This window comes from Lepisma saccharinum, chromosome 29, assembly GCF_977018435.1.
Source record: "Lepisma saccharinum chromosome 29, izLepSacc3.1, whole genome shotgun sequence".
NCBI classification, from domain to species: Eukaryota; Metazoa; Arthropoda; class Insecta; order Zygentoma; family Lepismatidae; genus Lepisma; species Lepisma saccharinum.
In genome coordinates this window covers 47182127-47202891 of record NC_139257.1, presented here as the reverse complement: position 1 = coordinate 47202891, position 20765 = coordinate 47182127, and the positions used below count along the sequence as shown (strand labels likewise).

The window sequence follows — 20765 nt, the reverse complement described above, 5'->3', positions numbered from 1 at the left end:
GGGTAGTGATCATCCACCTGTTACCCTAATCTGCCAACACCTCAGTATGCAAAAGATGGGAGAGGGCCTACATTTGAGCCTTGAGTGAAATGAAACCCACTCTGGCCTGAGTAAGGCCACCCAATAACTTTCCACCAAACCCATTTCCGACCCCTTCTCCACCCCTCCACTCAGTTTTTGATAAGCTCGGTAAAAGAAGAGTTTTTTCTCCATACTTCTACATCTTCGATCCAGATCTGGCAATGTTCGAACTTCCGTTTTTACCTTTTCTTCTCAATGCAGATTGCAGCCATGAAAATTTGAGTTTTTCTAGTGTGTGGTGAGTGTTTCCTCTTTCCTTTTTTTACTTGTTATGTAGCCCTTGTGGCCCTCCTTCCTTTTATCCACTATATATATCACAAAAATATGTAAGGTAGGAGACAGTAAACACTTACCACAAGTAGAAACAGTAGTTCAATAATTTGTGGCCTCCCCACATGTTCACAGTAGAAGCACAGAATAGTGAAGATTGTGTCAGTTCAGCAGTGTCACCAGAAAGAAGTAATAGATAACAGTGTATATGAAGTTGGAGGAGTGGCAGGTGAATTCAACAGCATGGGAGGGTAATGAATATGGGCCAGGTCTTACACTTTGGTTTGTTGCACCTGTAGGCTGGGGGGGGGGGAGGGTACGCCCCTGTTAGATTTATTAAGGAGCCAGCCTTCTGGCTAAGATACATACACAGTGCAGTCCATAAGTTCCCGTATTGATTTTTTTGCAGCCTTCCCATTAACCCCATCTAGTGGACGACTGTTGTACTACGTAGTTTGAACCCTTTCGAACAGCCATGCTGAGAGGCATTAGTCTAGCCATTGTTGTTGAAGAGTGTGGACGTCTGATATAATCTGGTGTTTTACGTGTGTATCAGACTCAGGAGATGGACCAGCGGGTAGTAATTAAATTTTGCTGCAAATCTGAATAATCAGCAACAAAGCCATTGGAACTGATTCAGAAGGTGTACGGTGAGTCAGACAACCGTTTTTGACAACTCAAACATTTTCGTGAGGGCCGGGAGACAGTGAAGGACGACGAACGCAGCTGTTGCTAACTTGATTAAAGAGGATCGGAAAGTGATGTCTCAGATGATAGAAGAAACGCTAAACATCCCCAAAACTGGTTTGGCGGATCTTGCATGAAGATTTGAACAAGCGGAAGCTGTGTTCAAGGTTTGTCCCACATGTTCTGACATGGGAGCAAATGGACGATCGAGTTGAGTCTTGTCAAAACTTGTTATCCATGATTGACCATGACGGGAACTTTTTAGACAAGATTATTACTGGTGATAGACTTGGTGTTTTGCCTACGATCCTCAAACAAAATGTCAGAGTTCCGAATGGGTCGGTAAAATATCCCCAAGACCGAAAAAACTGCACTTCCAAAAATCAAGGGTGAAGACGATGTTCATCGTGTTTTTCGATAACAGTGGTGTCATTCACAAAGAATTTGTGTCTCCAAGTAGAACAGTAAATAAGGAATTCTATCGGGAAGTGTTAAAACGCTTGCTAGCTCGAATCCAACAAGTTTGCCCGGACCTCTTCACCTCTTGTGGTTTTTTCCTGCTGCACAACAACGCTCCGGCTCATTTGGCAGCAATAAATCACCAGTTCCTCGCTGAAAACCAAGTCTCCACGGTGTGCTATCCACCTTATTCACCAGATTTGTCACCTCTGGACTATTTCCTCTTCTGAAAACTGAAAATGCACCTGAAGGGTTCAAGATTCGACTCAATTGAGGGGATCCAGAAGGATGTGACCGACAAACTCAAGACACTTCCGAAAGAAGACTTTTCTGAGGCCATGAAGAGATTGAAAATTCATGCTGAGCAATGTATCGCATCAAATGGATCCTATTTTGAGTAAATAAACAGTTAAAACTCGTACGCTTTTGAATTTGTTATTGCCTTAGTCCGGGAACTTATGGACTGCACTGTGTATACTATTAGTTATTTTACTGTATATGCTGGTAGCTTGAACAATGCTCAGTGAAAGCTGTTGTGGTATTTTTAAATTGATGAATTTATAAAATTGTAAGGAATGTAAATGGAATTTTTGTTGTTCCAGGGATATGGAAAGGAAATAACAGTATAAAGTGAAGGATTTGGGAGTTCCTTGACATCACAGGAAGGGGACTTCAAGCAAATTAAGACGAAAAAATGTATTTTTGTAATAAAGGGATGTTCAGATCCGAACTAACTATTCTGTTGCAATAGTGCTTATCAAGAATATATACATTTATATTGAAACCCCTTCCAGTATATCAGATTTTATACTACAGTAGAAATTTTGTTCAAAATGACAATTGACAATAAGTATGAAATATCAAACGATTTCTTTACTTTTCTAAATACACATGAAATGTTATTTACGTTAAAAAAAATATATATTTTAGATTGAAAGGTTTATTATTTTTTATAATTGTACAATTCTTATTAACACTACAGGCTTGGAAAACATAAAAATATTTGTACCAAAGATCAGTGACAGTTATATGAAAGCTTCAGGAGGCAAGAGTTGAACTTGGCTTTCAACATTTGACATACGCTCAATTGGTAACTCGTTCTCATGTTGAGAAAGCCCTTGTTGGAAATACAAAGGAGGAAGAAGCATTACAGGCGAAATATTTTTCCTTGGTGTCAATCCATGCTGAATGTTACACTTCTTTAAAATGTGGCCTTTATTAGTTGATAGCATGTTTGTACTGCTTTCAAGTTTCTTTTCCCTCGAGTTATAGAATTCCATCTTCTGATCTCTAACTTTCTGATGTGTACCCATTAAAGTCTTTGTAAGATTTTCAGGTACAGAACCAGTTACATGTGTTTCTCCCGGCTGCAAGTTGGCACTATGCATGCAACTTAATGATGAAAACTTTCCACATAGACTACAACCTGAGTTCTTGTTAATTTCAAATGGAAGTCTAAGGCTTCCATCTTGTTCCCATGCATCATTGAGCATATTTCTTGTGCAGTGATGTGAGTTCGCTTCTGCAGAACTAGATCTTGAAATAGGCTTTTGTTTCAAACCATGTAACAAGAAATTGGGTATTCTAGGTGCATCTCTCTTCATGTTTGATATTCTTGTGACATCATAAGCCTTTCCTATCCTATCATTTTCATCAGTAGTTATGAAAGTTTTCTTGCAATTCCTACTAGAAGGTGATATGTCAGTGAAACATTTTGTATTTGAAATTACAAGTTGTAGTGCATCTTCAGTTCCAGTGAAAGTTTTTCTCTGAACTTGGGTTCTCCATTTCTGCCAATACTTCTGTTCCAAGTTCAATTCATGGACAGCAGACTGAAGAAGGAATTAAGAAGATACTATAATTCATTGTATTTCAATAAGTAACATATAAGTCAAAACATTATGAAAACATTGACCCACAAATATATGAGCTATAGTAGGAAAACGTTATTTTGAAGTCACATAACCAGAGGCGTGTAACCGGTGTTACCGCAGGTAGCAAAAAAATGTAAAGAAATTATTATTTTTTCCTTAATAAAATAACAACATTGTAAAATAAGTTGACCGAGTTGAGTGTATATTGCAGAGGACATTTTTTCTGAAGGCCGACAAAAGCGAAGAGACAGGCCGTTCCGCTACCCCTAAGAGGCAACAGGAGGAAAGGGTGCCGATGCAAGGGAACAGCGGAGAAAGACTTGAGAAGGCAAGTTTGCTACGGGGTTATTCATATGCCTGTTTAGGGGCCCTGTTGCTGCTGCAGCCTACCGGATCAGCAAGTGTTGTCACATTAGATTTCCAGAAAAGAGCTAAATCCCGCCTAAAATGGGGATACTATTTCTCTGAAGCAACAAGAGCTACACTGCAAAGTCAAAGCTGGATTTAACTACAACTGAGACCGTTGACGTAATAGACGAAAAGATGAGTACTTGATGCGATTTGTGATTTGGGCAAACCTTGCTCCAAAAAAAGTAAGTTGGGAACAGGACTTCCCTTCCACCGCTGGAGGAGGGGAATTCTGTCGTCTGCTCAACGCAGAAATGTCAAACTGACCCGAATGTGTGGTTCTTCTACCCCTTTCCACCTCTTTGCAACGATACAGAGATTGTTGACAAGGCTCGACTACTATTCAATGGATTTTCGTGGTAACTCTCTCATGAGTGGTAGTTCTTTCTAGGAGTGATTGCGGCTAAATAAATCATTGAGCGGATTGCAAAAAAAAAAAAAAGAGAACAAAAATCCAGATCAAAGGCATGCTTTGGGGGGGGGGGGGGGTAGGGTGGAGATGATAACGTCTGATGACCGCGACCGGTAACACTTTTGAAAAGGTCACGCCACGCCACTGCGCATAACATAAACAAGAGAAAAAACTTAAAACAATGTTCAAGTCACATAGCACAAGCAAGAAGGAATTCTTATTGCAGTGCTGGAAACTGGAATAATACCCCCTACACGTTTCTCCATTTTGAAACAAAACTTTGGGTGAAATAACAAATAGCAGCATGGCTACAGATGATTATGCCAAAGTGATGCTTCCACTACTCAATCGATGCCATTACGATCCTCCAATCTCATCATTCTGATTAACATGAAGAAGTAACAATGCCCCTAATGGGGATGAGACAGTTTCCAGAGCCTAGAACAAAACTGTCACAATTGTTACTCAATTACAATTGTATGAGGGAAGACCATTAAATAACAGGAATTTTATTTATAACTTGAGTACTTACAGATATTGTTTGTGTCTTACTTTTCAACGTAGTCTTCACAACACACTTGCCCCACCGGTCCACAAGGTTATGGATGCCCTGCAGAAAAAAAGCTTTTTGGTGGGACATTAACGAATTTTGCACAGCCTCCATTACCTCATTGTCATCTTCAAACTTCTGAACCTGCAAATGTGCTTTCAAAGATCTAAGCAAGTGAAAGTCCGACGTATGGTGGATGTTTCAAAACTTCAAATTTCAGAGCATATAGTGTATCCACTGTGTACACACCCAAATTAAGGAACACTACCCCTTTTGAGAGAATTCTCCAGCATTTCAATCATATCGTGGGCTTCAACTGGTTTACTAGCATGTCACTGTATCATGCACTAGTCACAGTTTGATTCTTTCCATGGAAGTGCACCAATTTAGGTTCACTGGCATCCTAAATCAGAGATTCATGCTCGAACTGCTGTTTCTCTGTCTTAGTTGACACGCTAACTGTCCTCCCACTTCAGTGTTGTTCACTTGCATCTTTCTATTTCCACCCATTCGTACACTCTACCCCTGACTTAAACAACTGTCTCTGTCCTGAACTTTAATTCTGTAGGTTTCAGACTGCAGACCTCAGACTACAAAAGCAAATAATGTTTTCTTCCACGCTACATGTGACAATGTCGACAGTGGAGTGGCCATGTTGTATGAGGTACTGCACGGATGCATACTGCTCGATCGCCACTATGCCCACTTAGGGTGTTTGCAACAGAGCCATTTGGTGTCCCTAGATAAGAGTTTCTGTTATGCTTACTTTTCAACCTGTCATTTAATAACTTTCCCTCGTGTACATATAATTATATTGGCTCAAGGTTAAAAATATGCATTATTAAAATATTTTACCTGCAGAGCAATGTTGGTTGCTGTGGTCCTGTGCATTGTAGAGAGTACATTTGCCTTCACTATCCACTCACTTGAGCCAAGATTCAGCAACAAATGTTGATGGTATTCTTTGGTCTCCAGGAACCTCTGCTTCTTACACAACTGTACTTCAGTGTGTAACTGCCACCGCTTGAATAACTATGAAATGTTAATTGTAAGAGGTATTAGCATGTTTTCCCATGGGCCTGACATAACTTCTACAATGTAATAATCACATCAGAGTTTTTGGTGCTTGTTTTCCCATGTGTACATGTGCATGTAATCAAATATACACATCAACACATCTTGCATCACAAAAAATAAAAGCAGAGATTATTGATGTTTCATGGATACTCATCCCCGTTGTCAGTGATCACATCTGGTTGACAGAAACAGCATATGTTGATGATCTTGTAGTCACTACAAGATATCTGTAAACAACAATGACTACTGATTTTTTGTGGCCTGTAACCATAAAAAAAAGGTATTGATTTGTTATTTACGTTGCATTTCTGCAACACTTGGCTAATTGAAATGATGAGTATGGGTGATGATATGATGAAATTCATGAAAGGACACTTAGAAATAACACCTATGCCCATGCTGGAATTTGAACCTGGGACCTGGGCATCATAGCAAGCTAGGCTCAAAAATAGGTATAGAAAAGAAGGCATGGCATTGGATGATACATGTGGCAATGGTACAGGTATGCAATGCCTACAATCTAGAATACCTCTTCCAGCTTTGTTAGTTTCTGTCTACAGATGTAAAAGGTGAGCTACCATGCATTTAGTCCTGCTAATTGTTAGAAAATCCCCAAAATGTTCACAGTCTCTTTTCAGCTCTTTAATGTCCTGCTGTGTTGTGTAATCCTGTAGATGCTCTTTACAATAATTACATTTCAGAAGTTATTTCCGTGCGATAAAGTATTTACACAAAACTCTTTCAAAAAGTTTTCATTATGAAAGGTCTAGGATGTAAACTAAAAACATGTCACACCAGTATGTATCAATGCTGCAAGTTAACTCACCTTCTTTTCAAGCTTATGGCTCCAGTATATCAAAGCAACTGTAATTTTATTATTTTCATTCAGTTTTTGGTAGTAGCTCACTCTCCACATTTTGAACCACCTGAAGACAATAATAGGAAAAAATAATCTTAAATAAAATGTCAAATATAGCAAGTTCTTTCCTGTTTAATTTCCCACAATTAATTTGTTTTATAAATGTATTTAAATGTATATGCAATAACATACACATGGAGGATATGTTAGAACTTAATGAAAAGTTGTGAAAATGGAAGGGAATATTTTGGCTTTGATAAGTCACTTGCAGGAATTAAGTTACACATTCTATCAACATGATTCAAATCTTGTATATAGGAAAGTATTTTAGTATTGGGAACCAATGCAAAAATTTGATGCTATGCATATTAATGCAGTTACAACTGTCAGCAAAGATAGTCTGCAAGAAAGAACATGTGATAACATTTTGAAGTGTAGAGTATTTTTTAGGGCTGAGCCAATACCGATGATCGGTGGATAACACAAGCAACAGTATTGGAAAGAATCGGTTGGAATACATTTACCAATACCGGCCGATACTATTCCGGCATTTTGGTCTTTCATGGGTTCCACAAAACTACCACACAACTCTTTTGCTGAGTCTAATTTTCCTGTAAATTATGCAAAATTAGAAGTTTCTTGACATTTTGCACCAGTTTTGTGAGAAAACACTGAATTTTGTGATAACATAACATGTTATTTAATTTTCCGGTGTAATTTTTGTCTATTTTAAAGCAAAAATTCTGGTAAATAGATGCTTTAATTAGAGTGGAATGCTTACACACTAATATTAATCAACATTTTGAACAACTTTTAATTATTACACTTTTCAAGCATCAGTATTGGTATCGGTGAGAGTAATGATATTGGTTCGAAGTGGTTCAGCCCTAGTAATTTTACTTTTCAAAATGTTCTGCTTGAGGAAACAAGGAATTATTTTATGCAATATAATCATGCTAATTAATTATAGCAAATCTATTAATGGTTATAAGAAAGCTATGTTACCTCTGTGTGCAATAACAAGCTTTATATTTTATCTCGGTCTGCTGAAGCATCCTTTTTTTCGCTTGCTGCTGGTGATATTCATACCAGTGGTTAAAGTATTGTTTCTTTACAGCAGCATAGAAGTGCCTTTTCATGCAAATATGAAGCATCTTTTCATTTTTTATTTCATTGCACTTTTGGCGCCACAAATTAAATCCTGTTTTTAATTGCCCTACAGAAGAAAGAGCATGGTGTTATTACAATAAACAAAAAATACTTAAATAACACTGCACACATTGCTGCAGGAAAACATTCATGTGCTTGCTTGAATTTTGGCAGGCTCACTGAGTGCGTCAGTCCTTCTTAGGCAGCCAGGGTGTGAAATGTAGTGTGTTTGCAGTGATTGTGCATAAGTTTTGCCAGAAGCTTGGAGACATTCACAAAATTCTAGTCTTTCAGTAACGAGAAAATGTGGACTTTTGGAAGATTGCCATTTGATGGGTCATGGAAATTACTGACAACATTGGCGTCATCAGTCGGTAGGGAGTGTGACTCATAGAGGAGGTTCAGGTTCAATTCCCTGGGTGATCAAAGGTTGGATTTTTTCTGACCTTGTCCCTCCATGAAACAGATCCAGGGTTGACCCAGCTTCTAATAAATGAGTACCTTGGGGGATAAGGGCTGCCAGATCTTGGTACTGATCACATCAACCCCTCACCCTCCCAAAATGGGAAGCCAAGATCATGAATGTATGGGGCTCTATGTTCCTTCGTGGCACAGTGCAATGAGTACATGGAACTTTTTACCTTGTTTATCTTGGTATCCAGAATAGAGGAATAATGAGCATGCCCAAAATGGCTGCAAAATTTGTGCTGTTCCACACATGTTCTGTCATTTTCGCTCAAGTGAAAATGTGACAAGCACAGACATCATCTCACACACCAGCTTGTCAAAATTCAATCACATGCACATGTGTGAAGACTTGATCTACCACTTTGTGTAGTGTTGCCACCCCTGCAATAAAAAAAATCTGATTCTTTTTAGACAACCTTCATATGTGATAGTTGTAGCACACCAAAATAGTAATTGACCATATTAGTACAATTTGTTTTCAATTTTAGGAGCTTCAGTAATAGATATGTCACAGGGTTTCCTATTGTGTAGAAGTAGGAAACCTGGCAGTATAAATATGAGTCCAGCATTAAGAAGTCAAATGCTGCTTTGTGTACCTACATCAAAATGAATCTCTTGTAGAAAGACGTACTATCTGAATACAGTGCATCACAAAAAAATAGTACCCCTGCATTTGTGATCTGCTATGAATTATCTAATCTTCCAGCAACTGGAGGATATAGAAAACAATTTATTTTGTTCCGAGCATGTGAACTGGACAAGAGCAAGGGTAGAGCCATGGTTGCCTACAGGGTGGATAAAAATCATGATTTTTATTAAATCACGATAAATGTGTACATAATTATTAAGTGGTGCTATTTTTTGTGATGGACTGTATAATAAATATATTAAAAAAAAACTTTTCTACATGTTGCAACCCATTTGTATACATAAGCAACACAATGTTATAGTGGCTCAGTAGTGTATAGGTTATGTCAATAAATACAGTGTGTCCACAAATTATTGGTCGATTTTGTAAGACTATATTTTCACCAGTAATGGACAGAAATACATGATATTAGAATCACTTTAAAGAGGAATATTTGAAGTTTTACACAAACCTTAAATGCATTTGATATGATCCCAACATGTGGCACGGCAGATGTCCAGGCAGTACCTCTCATTCTCACCAAACTTTCTCACTGGACCTCACACTGAGCGATTTCTTACTGTGGGGATTCATCAAAGACAATGTTTACATTCCCTAACTTCCACAGACACTGTCAGAATTGCAAACATGCATCAACACTGCTTGAGAGGGTTTGACGAGAATGGGAGTACTGCCTGGACATCTACCATGTCGAATGCGGATACAAAACTTCGAACATCCCTCTTTCATGTGGTGGTAATATCATGTCTTGTCTCTTCAGTATTAGTGAAACTCTAGTATTATAAAATCATCCAATAGGGCCTCCCTGATGGCACAGTGGTAGCATCGTCACCTTGTAATCAAGGGGTCCCGGGTTTGATACCTGGTGGAGGCACATTGTGGTTCGGATTCCACTTTAAACTGTAGGTCCAGTCCCGATTATCCTTACTGTGCATAAAGTGAACTTAAAACACCAAATCAACAAACAAACAAATTTGTGGACACCATACATTATAGTGGTACCAGGAAAAAAAGTTTTGAATCAGTCCATCCCTAGAATATCATTATCTTCATAACCTTGCATACCTTTCCTCAACTTCTGATTTCCGTGTTCCATAATGGAATTCTTCCTATGCACCTTTTCCTTTCTGTTCATGATGTACATTTTCCAGCATATAAAGTAATATGTTAACAATCTTTCTCGGAAGTGATTTCTGGCTTCTTGTATTTTCCGTGCCTTAATATGCACACAATCAATGTACACTTTCCATTTGCACAATGCTCGGCTAAGACACAGCAGCTCTTGCCTTTGGCGAAGAACTCTCAGTCGATCCTTTACGACAGTCCATGAATGGTGATACTTGATCCATAACTGAAATGCTCTTCTTTGCAGGGAGAGTTCAAGTTTTCTTCTTGCTTCCATTAATAAGTGTTCTTCCCGTTTTCTTTCTGGAACGTACTGTAGAGTAATGTTCTTACATAAATCTGACAAGTTAAATCACACTACACTACAAAATCTGTGAACACCTTCTAGAAGCATGAACTCATTCGTTTATTTACTTTTATTTTATGTAAATATTTTCTGTGAATAATTTTACACAGTATATGTTTTAAGTCAATGAAAATTTGTTTCTTTGAGAACAGTACTACATGGTAAGTTCTGGAAAAATTGTTGTTCTTGCCAGGTTCGGTATAATTCTAAAGATAGGATCCTCTAATTACTTTCAACTTATTATTATATATTGATTAAATTGCCAATAATTTTACTTTCCTGGTTTTTGTATGAACAGTGTGTAATTAAATGCACAAATCTTACATTTTGTTATTCTTCTTATGAAAGTAAAGGTGTAATTAATATACTTTGAAATGAATCTCTGAAGGAGCAGTTTTATTTTTCTGAGAAAAAGCTCTCTATGGATAAGAATAAATCATTCTGCTTCTCCATAATGTATTTGCCATTTGATATGAGAGGAATACAGTATCAGCTATTTGTATGTGTAGAAAGGGATGTGACAAAAATGATTTCCAATCCGTGAATATCACCCAAACATGCACACATCAGAACTGGTAAGATGCTCGAGTCAATTCCAATATTAAATTTCTTGCTTCTAAATTTTGTTCATAAGTGTGCAATCTCAATGTTTCTGTACTACTCGATGCTATCTAAGGATATTAGTAAGATCTGCCTTGAGTGGTCTGCTCATAATCTTGGCACTTAAGGTTCAACATATGCATAGCTCGGTAGCGAAGCGTAGTCTTACAAAGGAGGCAAGCGATGTTTCAGTGCATGCCAAATGGGGGAAGGGGGGTGTATTATAATGAGGTTTATAGCCTCATTGGCCCGTTCGCTGGATTTGACAAAATTGACAAAATATCATAATAAAGTGACGGTGCTAAAAATAAACCATATGGCCCGCAAACGTCAAATTTACTTTCAAAATTCCAGGTAACGTTATTCATACGGTAGTAAACGTCTTACATATGCGAACTTTCCGCATACGACTAAAGGTGTACGGAATTTCTTATTTATTTATTATTACCCACTTTAAACTGTAAGTCCAGTCCCGATTAGTTTTATTGTGCATAAAGTGGACTTAAAACACGAACTCAACAACAACAATAAAACTTAAAACATGTTCTTCTGTTCACAATGTATACGATTTACTTCTGTGCTGTGTACAAATATCAGTAGATAGTTCTTTTTCAGATAGCTTTATTTTCACCCCAAGTTCTATTCAAAAGCAGTCAATTTATTGAATATAGTTGTAAAATTTGAGAAACAGCTAACTTGAATTACTGTGTAAAAAATTTGGCAGTTGCAAACACTGGTAGCGGTCAACACTTCTGACGTAATTTGAGCTGGACGCAGGGTGTAGACCAAGGTTCGTCGAATCTTCCCTCCCTCCATGGAGACTGGAAACACAAACGCTCGCCCTTTGCCATCTCGCCCCAACTCCGAATATCAATTTTTTACACGTTTTACATTTCGCGAAATCTAAAATAATTTGTTATATAATATGATACATATACAGGGTGTTTCTAAAGGTCGTTTACAACGCTTGGGAGGTGATTCCTCACACGAAAACAAGCAAAAAGTCTAAGGTCCATTTTTACGACAGAGGCTTCGTTTCCGAGATAGGAGCCTCGCAAAAGGTGACAAAGTGAACGTCACACTTAACTGGGACGAATACTATCACAGATAGAGAGGCGGTTCCAAGGGAATCATAAAGGAATCGTATGTGCTCAGTCCGGAAGTCACTATGAAAAGTTCACTGCACGCATGCGCAATGGAGTCCTCAAAGGAATTGGGGATTTCCAGCAACAACAATGCATGGAAAAGGTATGTAACGCAGCAAGAAGGACCGTGACAATGAGAAATGCGTTCAAGACAACACATCTCGACCTCAAACATCAAAACATGACCACCGAACACAAAATCCGAAAAGTTGAGCACGGTTGCATACCCCAGTTACACGCGAGGAATGAACGAATCATGTCATGTGGCATACGAGAGACAGGAGGAGGGAAAGAAAAACACAATATCAGATGATTGCGACAACGTGTATTTTTACACGCGACAACTACGTAATATCCCCCCCCCCCCACACACACACAACAAACAACAAATGCTACAATATCTTACGCACAGACAGTCCGTGTCACTGTACACCAACTGAAGATGTCACTTTCACCACACAAAGGGGGTGGGGAGCAATACCAAAAGTGTTCGCACGCGATCATTGTGGCGTAAAAGAGACCAGTTTTGGAAGCGCTGCACAGGCAAGTCTGGCTCTCGTAGTCTACGTTTGACCTTCATGACTGCTCTTCCCGCGAGAGGAGCTCGAAGGGTTGGTTCTCTCCAGCAGTCGTCCCAATCGTGTTGCAGGTGCTGGGATATGATCAGCAGTTCGCTCTAGGTTGTCATACGCATTGAAGAGTACTAGTATGTTGCATTGAAAGAAGTTGACGTGGTGGAGTGGGCAAGTCAAGTATCGCAACAATTGGTCTGTGGTGTTCGTACGGTGATACGGCCAATTTGTGCAGTGTGCCAGTGTTAAACAAAAACAATACTTTGCAGTTCCAGCTCCCTATTACACAGATGGCTGCGTATACGACCCAGCAGCTAGCAGACATGCATCTCATGTATGGGGAGGCACGTGGTAATAGCCGTGAGGCAAGGCGTCTTTATGGAGAACGCTTTCCACATAGACGTTTACCGTCTCACACCTTCTTTCAGGTAGTGGACAGTCGACTGCGTGAAACAGGGTCAGTGTTACCACCGCGACAAGAAGTTGGAAGACCCCGAAGTGTACGCACACATCAGTTTGCAGAAGATGTGTTAACAGCGGTCGCAGAACATCCTGGCACCAGTACGCAAGTGCTCGCTCGGGCACGAAACACGTCTCATGTGAATGTTTGGCGAGTGTTGTCAGATGAAGGAATGCACCCTTTTAAACTGCAGAAAGTACAAGAACTGTTACCTCGTGACTTTCGCCCTCGTATGGAGTTTTGCCAATGGTTGTTGCATCAGCTGGACACAAACCCTCACTTCGGGGCAAACGTATTGTGGACAGATGAAGCCATTTTCACCAGGATGGATGTCTTCAATAGTAGAAACAGTCATGTATGGGACTTTGACAACCCACATGCACTTTTTGTGGCCCATCACCAGCACAGGTTTTCAGTGAATGTGTGGTGCGGGATAGTACATGATCATTTAATTGGACCATACATTCTCCCTGTTCGCCTGAATGGTCGCACGTATCATGCATTTCTTAGTGAGGTTCTGCCTGAACTGTTGGAGACCGTACCTTTGGCACTGCGGCAAGAAATGTGGTACCAACACGATGGTGCACCAGCTCATTTCAATCGTAATGTACGACATTTCCTGCATGACGTGTTTCGCAATAGGTTCATTGGTAGGGATGAGCCTGTGCCTTGGCCACCGAGGTCGCCAGATCTCAACCCTCTCGATTTTTTCTTCTGGGGAGAAATGAAAACCCTCGTATACGACACACCTGTCACATCAGCTGAGGACCTCGTTGCTCGCATCAACGTCGCCGCCGCGACGGTAGCAGATACACCTGGCTTGTTTGCTCGTACTCGACAATCCTTGATTCGTCGCTGTCATCTCTGCGTAGAAGTAAACGGCAGACATTTTGAAAACCGTCTGTGATTATTGCCCTCGGCAAATACCAGTGAGAACACTTTTGGTATTGCTCCCCACCCCCTTTGTGTGGTGAAAGTGACATCTTCAGTTGGTGTACAGTGACACGGACTGTCTGTGCGTAAGATATTGTAGCATTTGTTGTTTGTTGTGTGTGTGTGTGGGGGGGGGGATATTACGTAGTTGTCGCGTGTAAAAATACACGTTGTCGCAATCATCTGATATTGTGTTTTTCTTTCCCTCCTCCTGTCTCTCGTATGCCACATGACATGATTCGTTCATTCCTCGCGTGTAACTGGGGTATGCAACCGTGCTCAACTTTTCGGATTTTGTGTTCGGTGGTCATGTTTTGATGTTTGAGGTCGGGATGTGTTGTCTTGAACGCATTTCTCATTGTCACGGTCCTTCTTGCTGCGTTAAATACCTTTTCCATGCATTGTTGTTGCTGGAAATCCCCAATTCCTTTGAGGACTCCATTGCGCATGCGTGCAGTGAACTTTTCATAGTGACTTCCGGACTGAGCACATACGATTCCTTTATGATTCCCTTGGAACCGCCTCTCTATCTGTGATAGTATTCGTCCCAGTTAAGTGTGACGTTCACTTTGTCACCTTTTGCGAGGCTCCTATCTCGGAAACGAAGCCTCTGTCGTAAAAATGGAACTTAGACTTTTTGCTTGTTTTCGTGTGAGGAATCACCTCCCAAGCGTTGTAAACGACCTTTAGAAACACCCTGTATATGAAATTTAGAACAGTGTTAATAACTTTTTTTAGTTATTTTATGACTAAGAATTGTTATTATATTCACGATCTTGTTTACATGTTCATGAAGACAAATATTCGTTACTAGTTTTTGCTGGCAATGTATCCACAGATGTATCCTGGTTTCGGTTGAGCTCAGCTATTTTCGGGAATCACACAAGCTCAGGAAGCAGAGCTTTTGTAGTAGAAGCGTTGTGGACAGGGTTCCACCCGAACTTCATGCTTTGCCATGTGACTCCTTCGGGTGTGTTATTTTCCCGCAGAGTGGCCGCAAGCATTGAGCCTGGTGCTTGCTACAGAGCTGCTGAGGGAGTTTGTAGCCGTAATTTTTCGCAAAATCGAGTGCAATGGAAACTAAATAAGGCAAAAACATTAAGTACATTAAATGAAATTTGAATAACGCAAGCAGTGCTTGCATTGCTTGTACTATATCTTCGCCTCTGGCATAGCTGTTGCTTTGTGTGTCTTACTAGTAGAAACATACAACACATCAGCCTTCTGAATAGAAATATAACAAAATTATGTCATGTTATTATGATCACTACATCTAGTTTAGCAACAATAATTGGATACTTACTTAGATAACTTGACACCACACAGGGTGTCCCAAAAGTCACCATGTACTTTAATGAAAGAAGGCTACGTAATTTTAAAGAAAAAAGCCTTTATTGTGAAATTTGACACATATACCCATACTGGTGTAAATAAATGAATGAGAAGATGTTTACTGCAGTCCAGTGCAACTCCACATGGCATCCAGCCATGTCAAAGCGCACACTATCATTCAATGGTGGTGAGGTCTGCTGTTACCCTTATATAATTTCATCTAAATGTTTTCATGGAAAGGGATGGTGAGTTTAGGAACACAGCAAATATGAAAGTTTAAATTTACAATAACTTACTTGCTTCCATAACGTAACACAACACACCATAAGCTTCCATTTTCTGAATTCAGAAGCGAGTTCATTCTTTCCTCTTTTTACTCTCTCTTTGCGAGCCCACAGTTGCCATTTTGTAAACATGGTTCCTGCCAGTGTTTCCATATAAAAGACTGCAGCATTTTCATGTTTCTGCATGACTTCAAGTTTCCCCAACCACTGCATTCTCCACTGATTATATGATCCCTTCAAAACTGCTGTTCCATGTAACTCACATGCCTTTAGGAAAAATAATGTTTCATAAATCATCATAATTTTGTGAAAAATGTGGACTTCAACTCAGAAATACTTTTCGAATATTATGCATTTAACTTAAAACAGAATTTTTTTTCTCTTGAAACATTCTACAATGAAAATTGATAATTATACCCATACTGTGCATAAATATGCTTTAAAACCTGTAGTCAATAAAGTTCAAGATGAATCTGTTTTGCAGGCTTTTGCTGAGTACATGTGTAGAATATTTACGTGTGCTTTCTAATAGTAAAGAATGAGTCAGTCATATGAACAACATATCTGGTGACCAGGCGCAGTTCGTGATGTTTACAGCAAGGGAAGCACATGTCACAAGAAATTTAAAAAAGCATTATTATTATATTATTATTATTATTAACGCCTTCTTTATGAATTTTTCTATCACTAGATTGTAGAATTCATCTTCTGCATTTTCACTTCAGTTTTAGCAGCTTCTTCTCAATTACTGTCCTTGGGTATTTCTACATTCACTGTGAATTCGGTGAAATAATGACAAAGATCATTCAGTAATAAGTTTATTAAATAGATTTATTGAGTGATCTTATTCTAGTTTTATATGGGTTGCATTCGTAGCACATTGTTTAAACCAATGAACTTAACTTGAAGAATTCAATAAAGCATTTCTTCAAGTAAAACAAAGGTTTTTGTACTCCCATCGAGATATATTAATCTGAGTAATAAGTGACACTTAGTTCACTTCTGTGACGAGCCATGTCAAATACTAGGGATGAGACCGATTAATCGGTACTCTATCGGTATCGGCCGATATAGGTATATCGGTGTATCGGTAAAATTACCGATTATTTTACCAATCTGATATATCAATAAATATCTGATAATTTAGTGCAAAATTCTGCCATTTTCTTGTAATTTTATGAATAATCTCCATGTCCTTCTTTCTAAAAAAGTAAATGTCTAAATATTCAACTTCTGTTGCACTGCAGTCACCATGAAACACACATGTATTAAGGAGATCAATGAACATTTCGGGTTCATCAAGGACCATTTCTAATTTTATATTGGATCGGTAGAATATCGGTTATTGGTATCGGTAAATTTTATATCGGTATCGGCTAAAATTTCATATCGGCCCAGCCCTATCAAATACTGACAATAACTCAATTTCAAAGAATAGAGAGTGTCTTCAGGAAAACTTTTTTTGCGTTCTTTTTATCAATAATTGTAAAAACTTTAATTTCTATTTTCGATTCATTATCTCTAGTTTGCACTGTTGATCTTGTTGCAAGTATATATTCTCTTCGTTGCAAATGTTGTCAGGGAGCGTGGATTTGAGTTTGTTGATGACGCTGTGATGTTTAAGTAAATCTAAACCTGAACTGCTCCACACACCCTTTTCATTTGAAAATAGGTCCTCCCTCTCGGATGGTAGAGTGGTAACGTTGCTGCCTTGTAATGAAGGGATACAGAGTTCGATACCCGGTGGAGGTGCATAAGAGGTTCGGATCCAACTTTAAACTGTAGGTCCAGCCCCATTTAGCCTGTCTATGCATGAAGTGGGCTTAAGAGCAGAACTCATTTGAAAATGGGACCCAAAGCCAACAGTAGAGTTTTAATGCTCTTTGGCAACCACCTATTATTCTACATTGGTCTGGATTAAAATCTCGAACACATTTGTTTCTTTATTACTCCCGGTGGAGTCTAAATCGGACATTGATCTACCCCCAGAAATAACCCATCTCTTCTCTTCGAAACTTCTTGATCTCAAGCCCTGGACAAAGGTGTTTCCAGCAGCCAACTCTCTCCCTGCACCATTAGCTAGCTGCCGCAAGACCCAGAATGAGTTTTGTGGATTCATTCCCTTCAAGTCAATTGAACTGCACTGATTTGGTCAACCGTTAGGTATGATCTTTAAACCTATGTTTTTCATACAAATTCGAGAAATAACGCACATGAAATTTACTGGGATAATTGACAACTCAAAATTTGCTGTAAATGATGAAAAATATTGCAAAATATTTTGTTTTAGGCAGATTTAGTTCGAAAGAAACTGTGAAGCTGGAATGAGTATCGATCATGCGTTCCCTATGCCGAAGACAGAGCCGAAGATCTACGGAGAATGCCGAATGCTCCCTTTCCCATTGCCGTGGGTGAGCAACACAGACACCGATGGTTGTCTGTTGGCTACCTAGGACCACGACGAGGACACATGTCTCGTGGTTTTTACATCAGCACATAGAAGTAGATGTGTGACTACATAAGAATAGTTTGAATGAAACTGTAAAAATAAATTGACGACATAAACACAGTTAATACTTCTACTTTGTAAGGGAATGACTAATTCCCTTCATTCCATGGAATAACCGCCCATACTGGTGACAGAAAAGTAAAGATGGAAAAAATTTAGCTTTGAGAATATGGTAGTGATATTAGTTGTACCTTTTATGTACAAATGACAGCCTTATTCTACATTATGAAACTTTGTCTGGAAGAAGAGAAAGCAATGTTTCTGTGGCATGTGGTTTTTGTTGGTTACAGCATTAGATTGTTCATGTGCAGGGCCAGATTAAGACAAAATTGGGCTTGCTGAAACAATGAAATACCGTAGATTTTTTCTGTACAACTAACTTTCAAAGTGAAAAATTTACTACATCGCACTTACCAAACAATATTAAAGTGGCAACAATTGTCAAGATATTGCAAAAAACGCAGCTTAATTACTAAGTAAACTGTTTAAATTCTCGTCTGTTTTCATCTGGGCCTATTTCAGGAATGGGGCTAATGCTGCAGCATCAATAGCACCCACCTTGATCCGTCACTGTTCATGTAACCAATTAAGTTACCTGATTTATTGATTAATTTAGTTTATTTACTTTGCTCTTTTGCCAATTTTGATGAACGGTGATAAGATGCATGAGTTGAAAGGACAACAAACAGCATCAGTATAACAGTTGGGCTGAAAAGTTCGTAGGCTAACATAGTAAAAAATATTTTTTTGACAAAATTCGATTTTATTATTCAATATAGTTGCCTTCGAGGGCGATACAACAATTATAGCGTTCATACAATTTTTCGATGCCATTTTTATAGTATGATTTCTTTTTAGCCTCAAAATAGGCCTCAGTTTCGGCAATTACCTCTTCATCAGTGCTAAATTTCTTTCCAGCGAGCATTCTTTTAAGGTCAGCAAACAGGAAAAAGTCACTGGGGGCCAGATCTGGAGAATATGGTGGATGGGGAAGCAATTTTATTACAGTTGAATATCGCTAAACATTGCTCCGAATCATCAAAACGTTGTTGCTTTTGATTGATTGTGAGCACGCGTGGCACCCATTTTGCACACAGCTTTCGCATGTTCAAATATTCATGCACAATATGTCCAACACGTTCCTTTGATATTTTTAAAGTCTCAGCTATCTGGATCAACTTCACTTTACGATCATTTAAAATTATTTTGTGGACTTTTTGATGTTTTCGTCGGTAACAGCCTCTTTGGGGCGTCCACTGCGTGCATCGTCTTCGATGCTCATTTCGCCTCGTTTAAATTTAGCAAACCACTTCTCAACGGTTGATTTTCCTGGTGCAGAGTCCGAATAATGTTTATCAAGCCAAGCCTTGGCTTCAACAGTATTTTTTTTCGCCAAAAAGCAATGCTTTATTAACACACGACATTCTTTTTTATCCATTTTTTCACAATAACAAAAGCTGCTTCACTCACAATGCTATATCTCACGAACTAATTATCCGGCAGCTGTGAAATTTATACACGTATCTTTTGAAGGTTAGTACTAAGTAAAAATCACATGGATTTAATTCTAGTAACGCCATCTATGAGTCAGCCTACGAACTTTTCAGCCCAACTGTTAGGATCAGCCCTAGGAGTCCTAGGTGTGAATCCCAGGAAAGTCTTATATAGGGTGCAGCAACTGAACCTGACTGGTTTTCATTACAAATGAAAACAAAACTCTTTCGTACAACGAAGTCAATTAATACATGTTGTACTCCATCCAATTAAATGTATTTTCCAACCAATGGAAAGTTTATCTTACAGATTACTCTAAATGGTTTAGGCTACGTTCCTAATCAACTTTAAATTTGAATGTCTTGTAGATGTAAAATGCAAGTAATTAATCCTTTAACAGAATCATTTGTCAAAAGAACATGTATTGAAATTACATTTGTGATATTGTGATAACTGCATAAATAAATGTGAGAATATTTTAGAGCAAAACTTTCAGATTTTGATGGTGAAGTTCCGGTAACATGTAAATATCTAGTGTCTTATAAGTATGATTACCTGCATTGTGATTTGTTCAGTCATCAGATTCAAGCTCATATTTCAAATTCAGAACAGGGCTATATTGTCGTGTGAGAACCAGAGGGACATATCTCCAATTGATCAAATTCACAGGATAAAATTAACCCAGATAGCACGTAAGTTAACTGCAAGTTAAGCCGAGATTAGATTTAACTTGCAGTTAACTTACATGCTATCTGGGAATGTATTCTTAGGAATATGTTTGAATCCTAAAAAGAGACAGTAAATTGGAGATACGTGATTCCACCATAGTGCTAAGGATTAGAAGTGGAGATATCTCGATGTGACTCCAAACAGAGCTCTTCATAGGAGTTTATTTAAACAGAACTGAAAACTGCATTTTGGACATTCCTCTGGTTACTTTATTACGATCAGTGGTGGTGATTACGGGGGAAGGGGCAGTTACCATCTTACTTTTTGCCACTTTTGCCCCTGCAAATCTTCAA

The 20765-nt window shown here is 38.8% G+C and overlaps 1 protein-coding gene across 6 annotated transcripts in view; it reads right to left on the bottom strand.

Annotated features, from left to right (window-relative positions):
• Positions 1–2460: 2460 nt before the first annotated feature.
• LOC145981510 (uncharacterized) overlaps positions 2461–20765 on the bottom strand; it is a 33571-nt gene continuing 15266 nt past the window's right edge. For all 6 annotated transcript variants that reach the window (XM_083114799.1, XM_083114803.1, XM_083114798.1 and 3 more), the window contains 6 exons: positions 15753–16007; positions 10009–10381; positions 7683–7893; positions 6645–6744; positions 5597–5773; positions 2461–3329 (listed from right to left, as the gene is read on the bottom strand). In XM_083114799.1, the coding sequence (XP_082970925.1) occupies positions 2523–3329; positions 5597–5773; positions 6645–6744; positions 7683–7893; positions 10009–10381; positions 15753–16007 (1923 nt within the window). In that variant the 3' untranslated portion in view covers positions 2461–2522. The remainder of the gene's footprint in view (positions 3330–5596; positions 5774–6644; positions 6745–7682; positions 7894–10008; positions 10382–15752; positions 16008–20765) is intronic.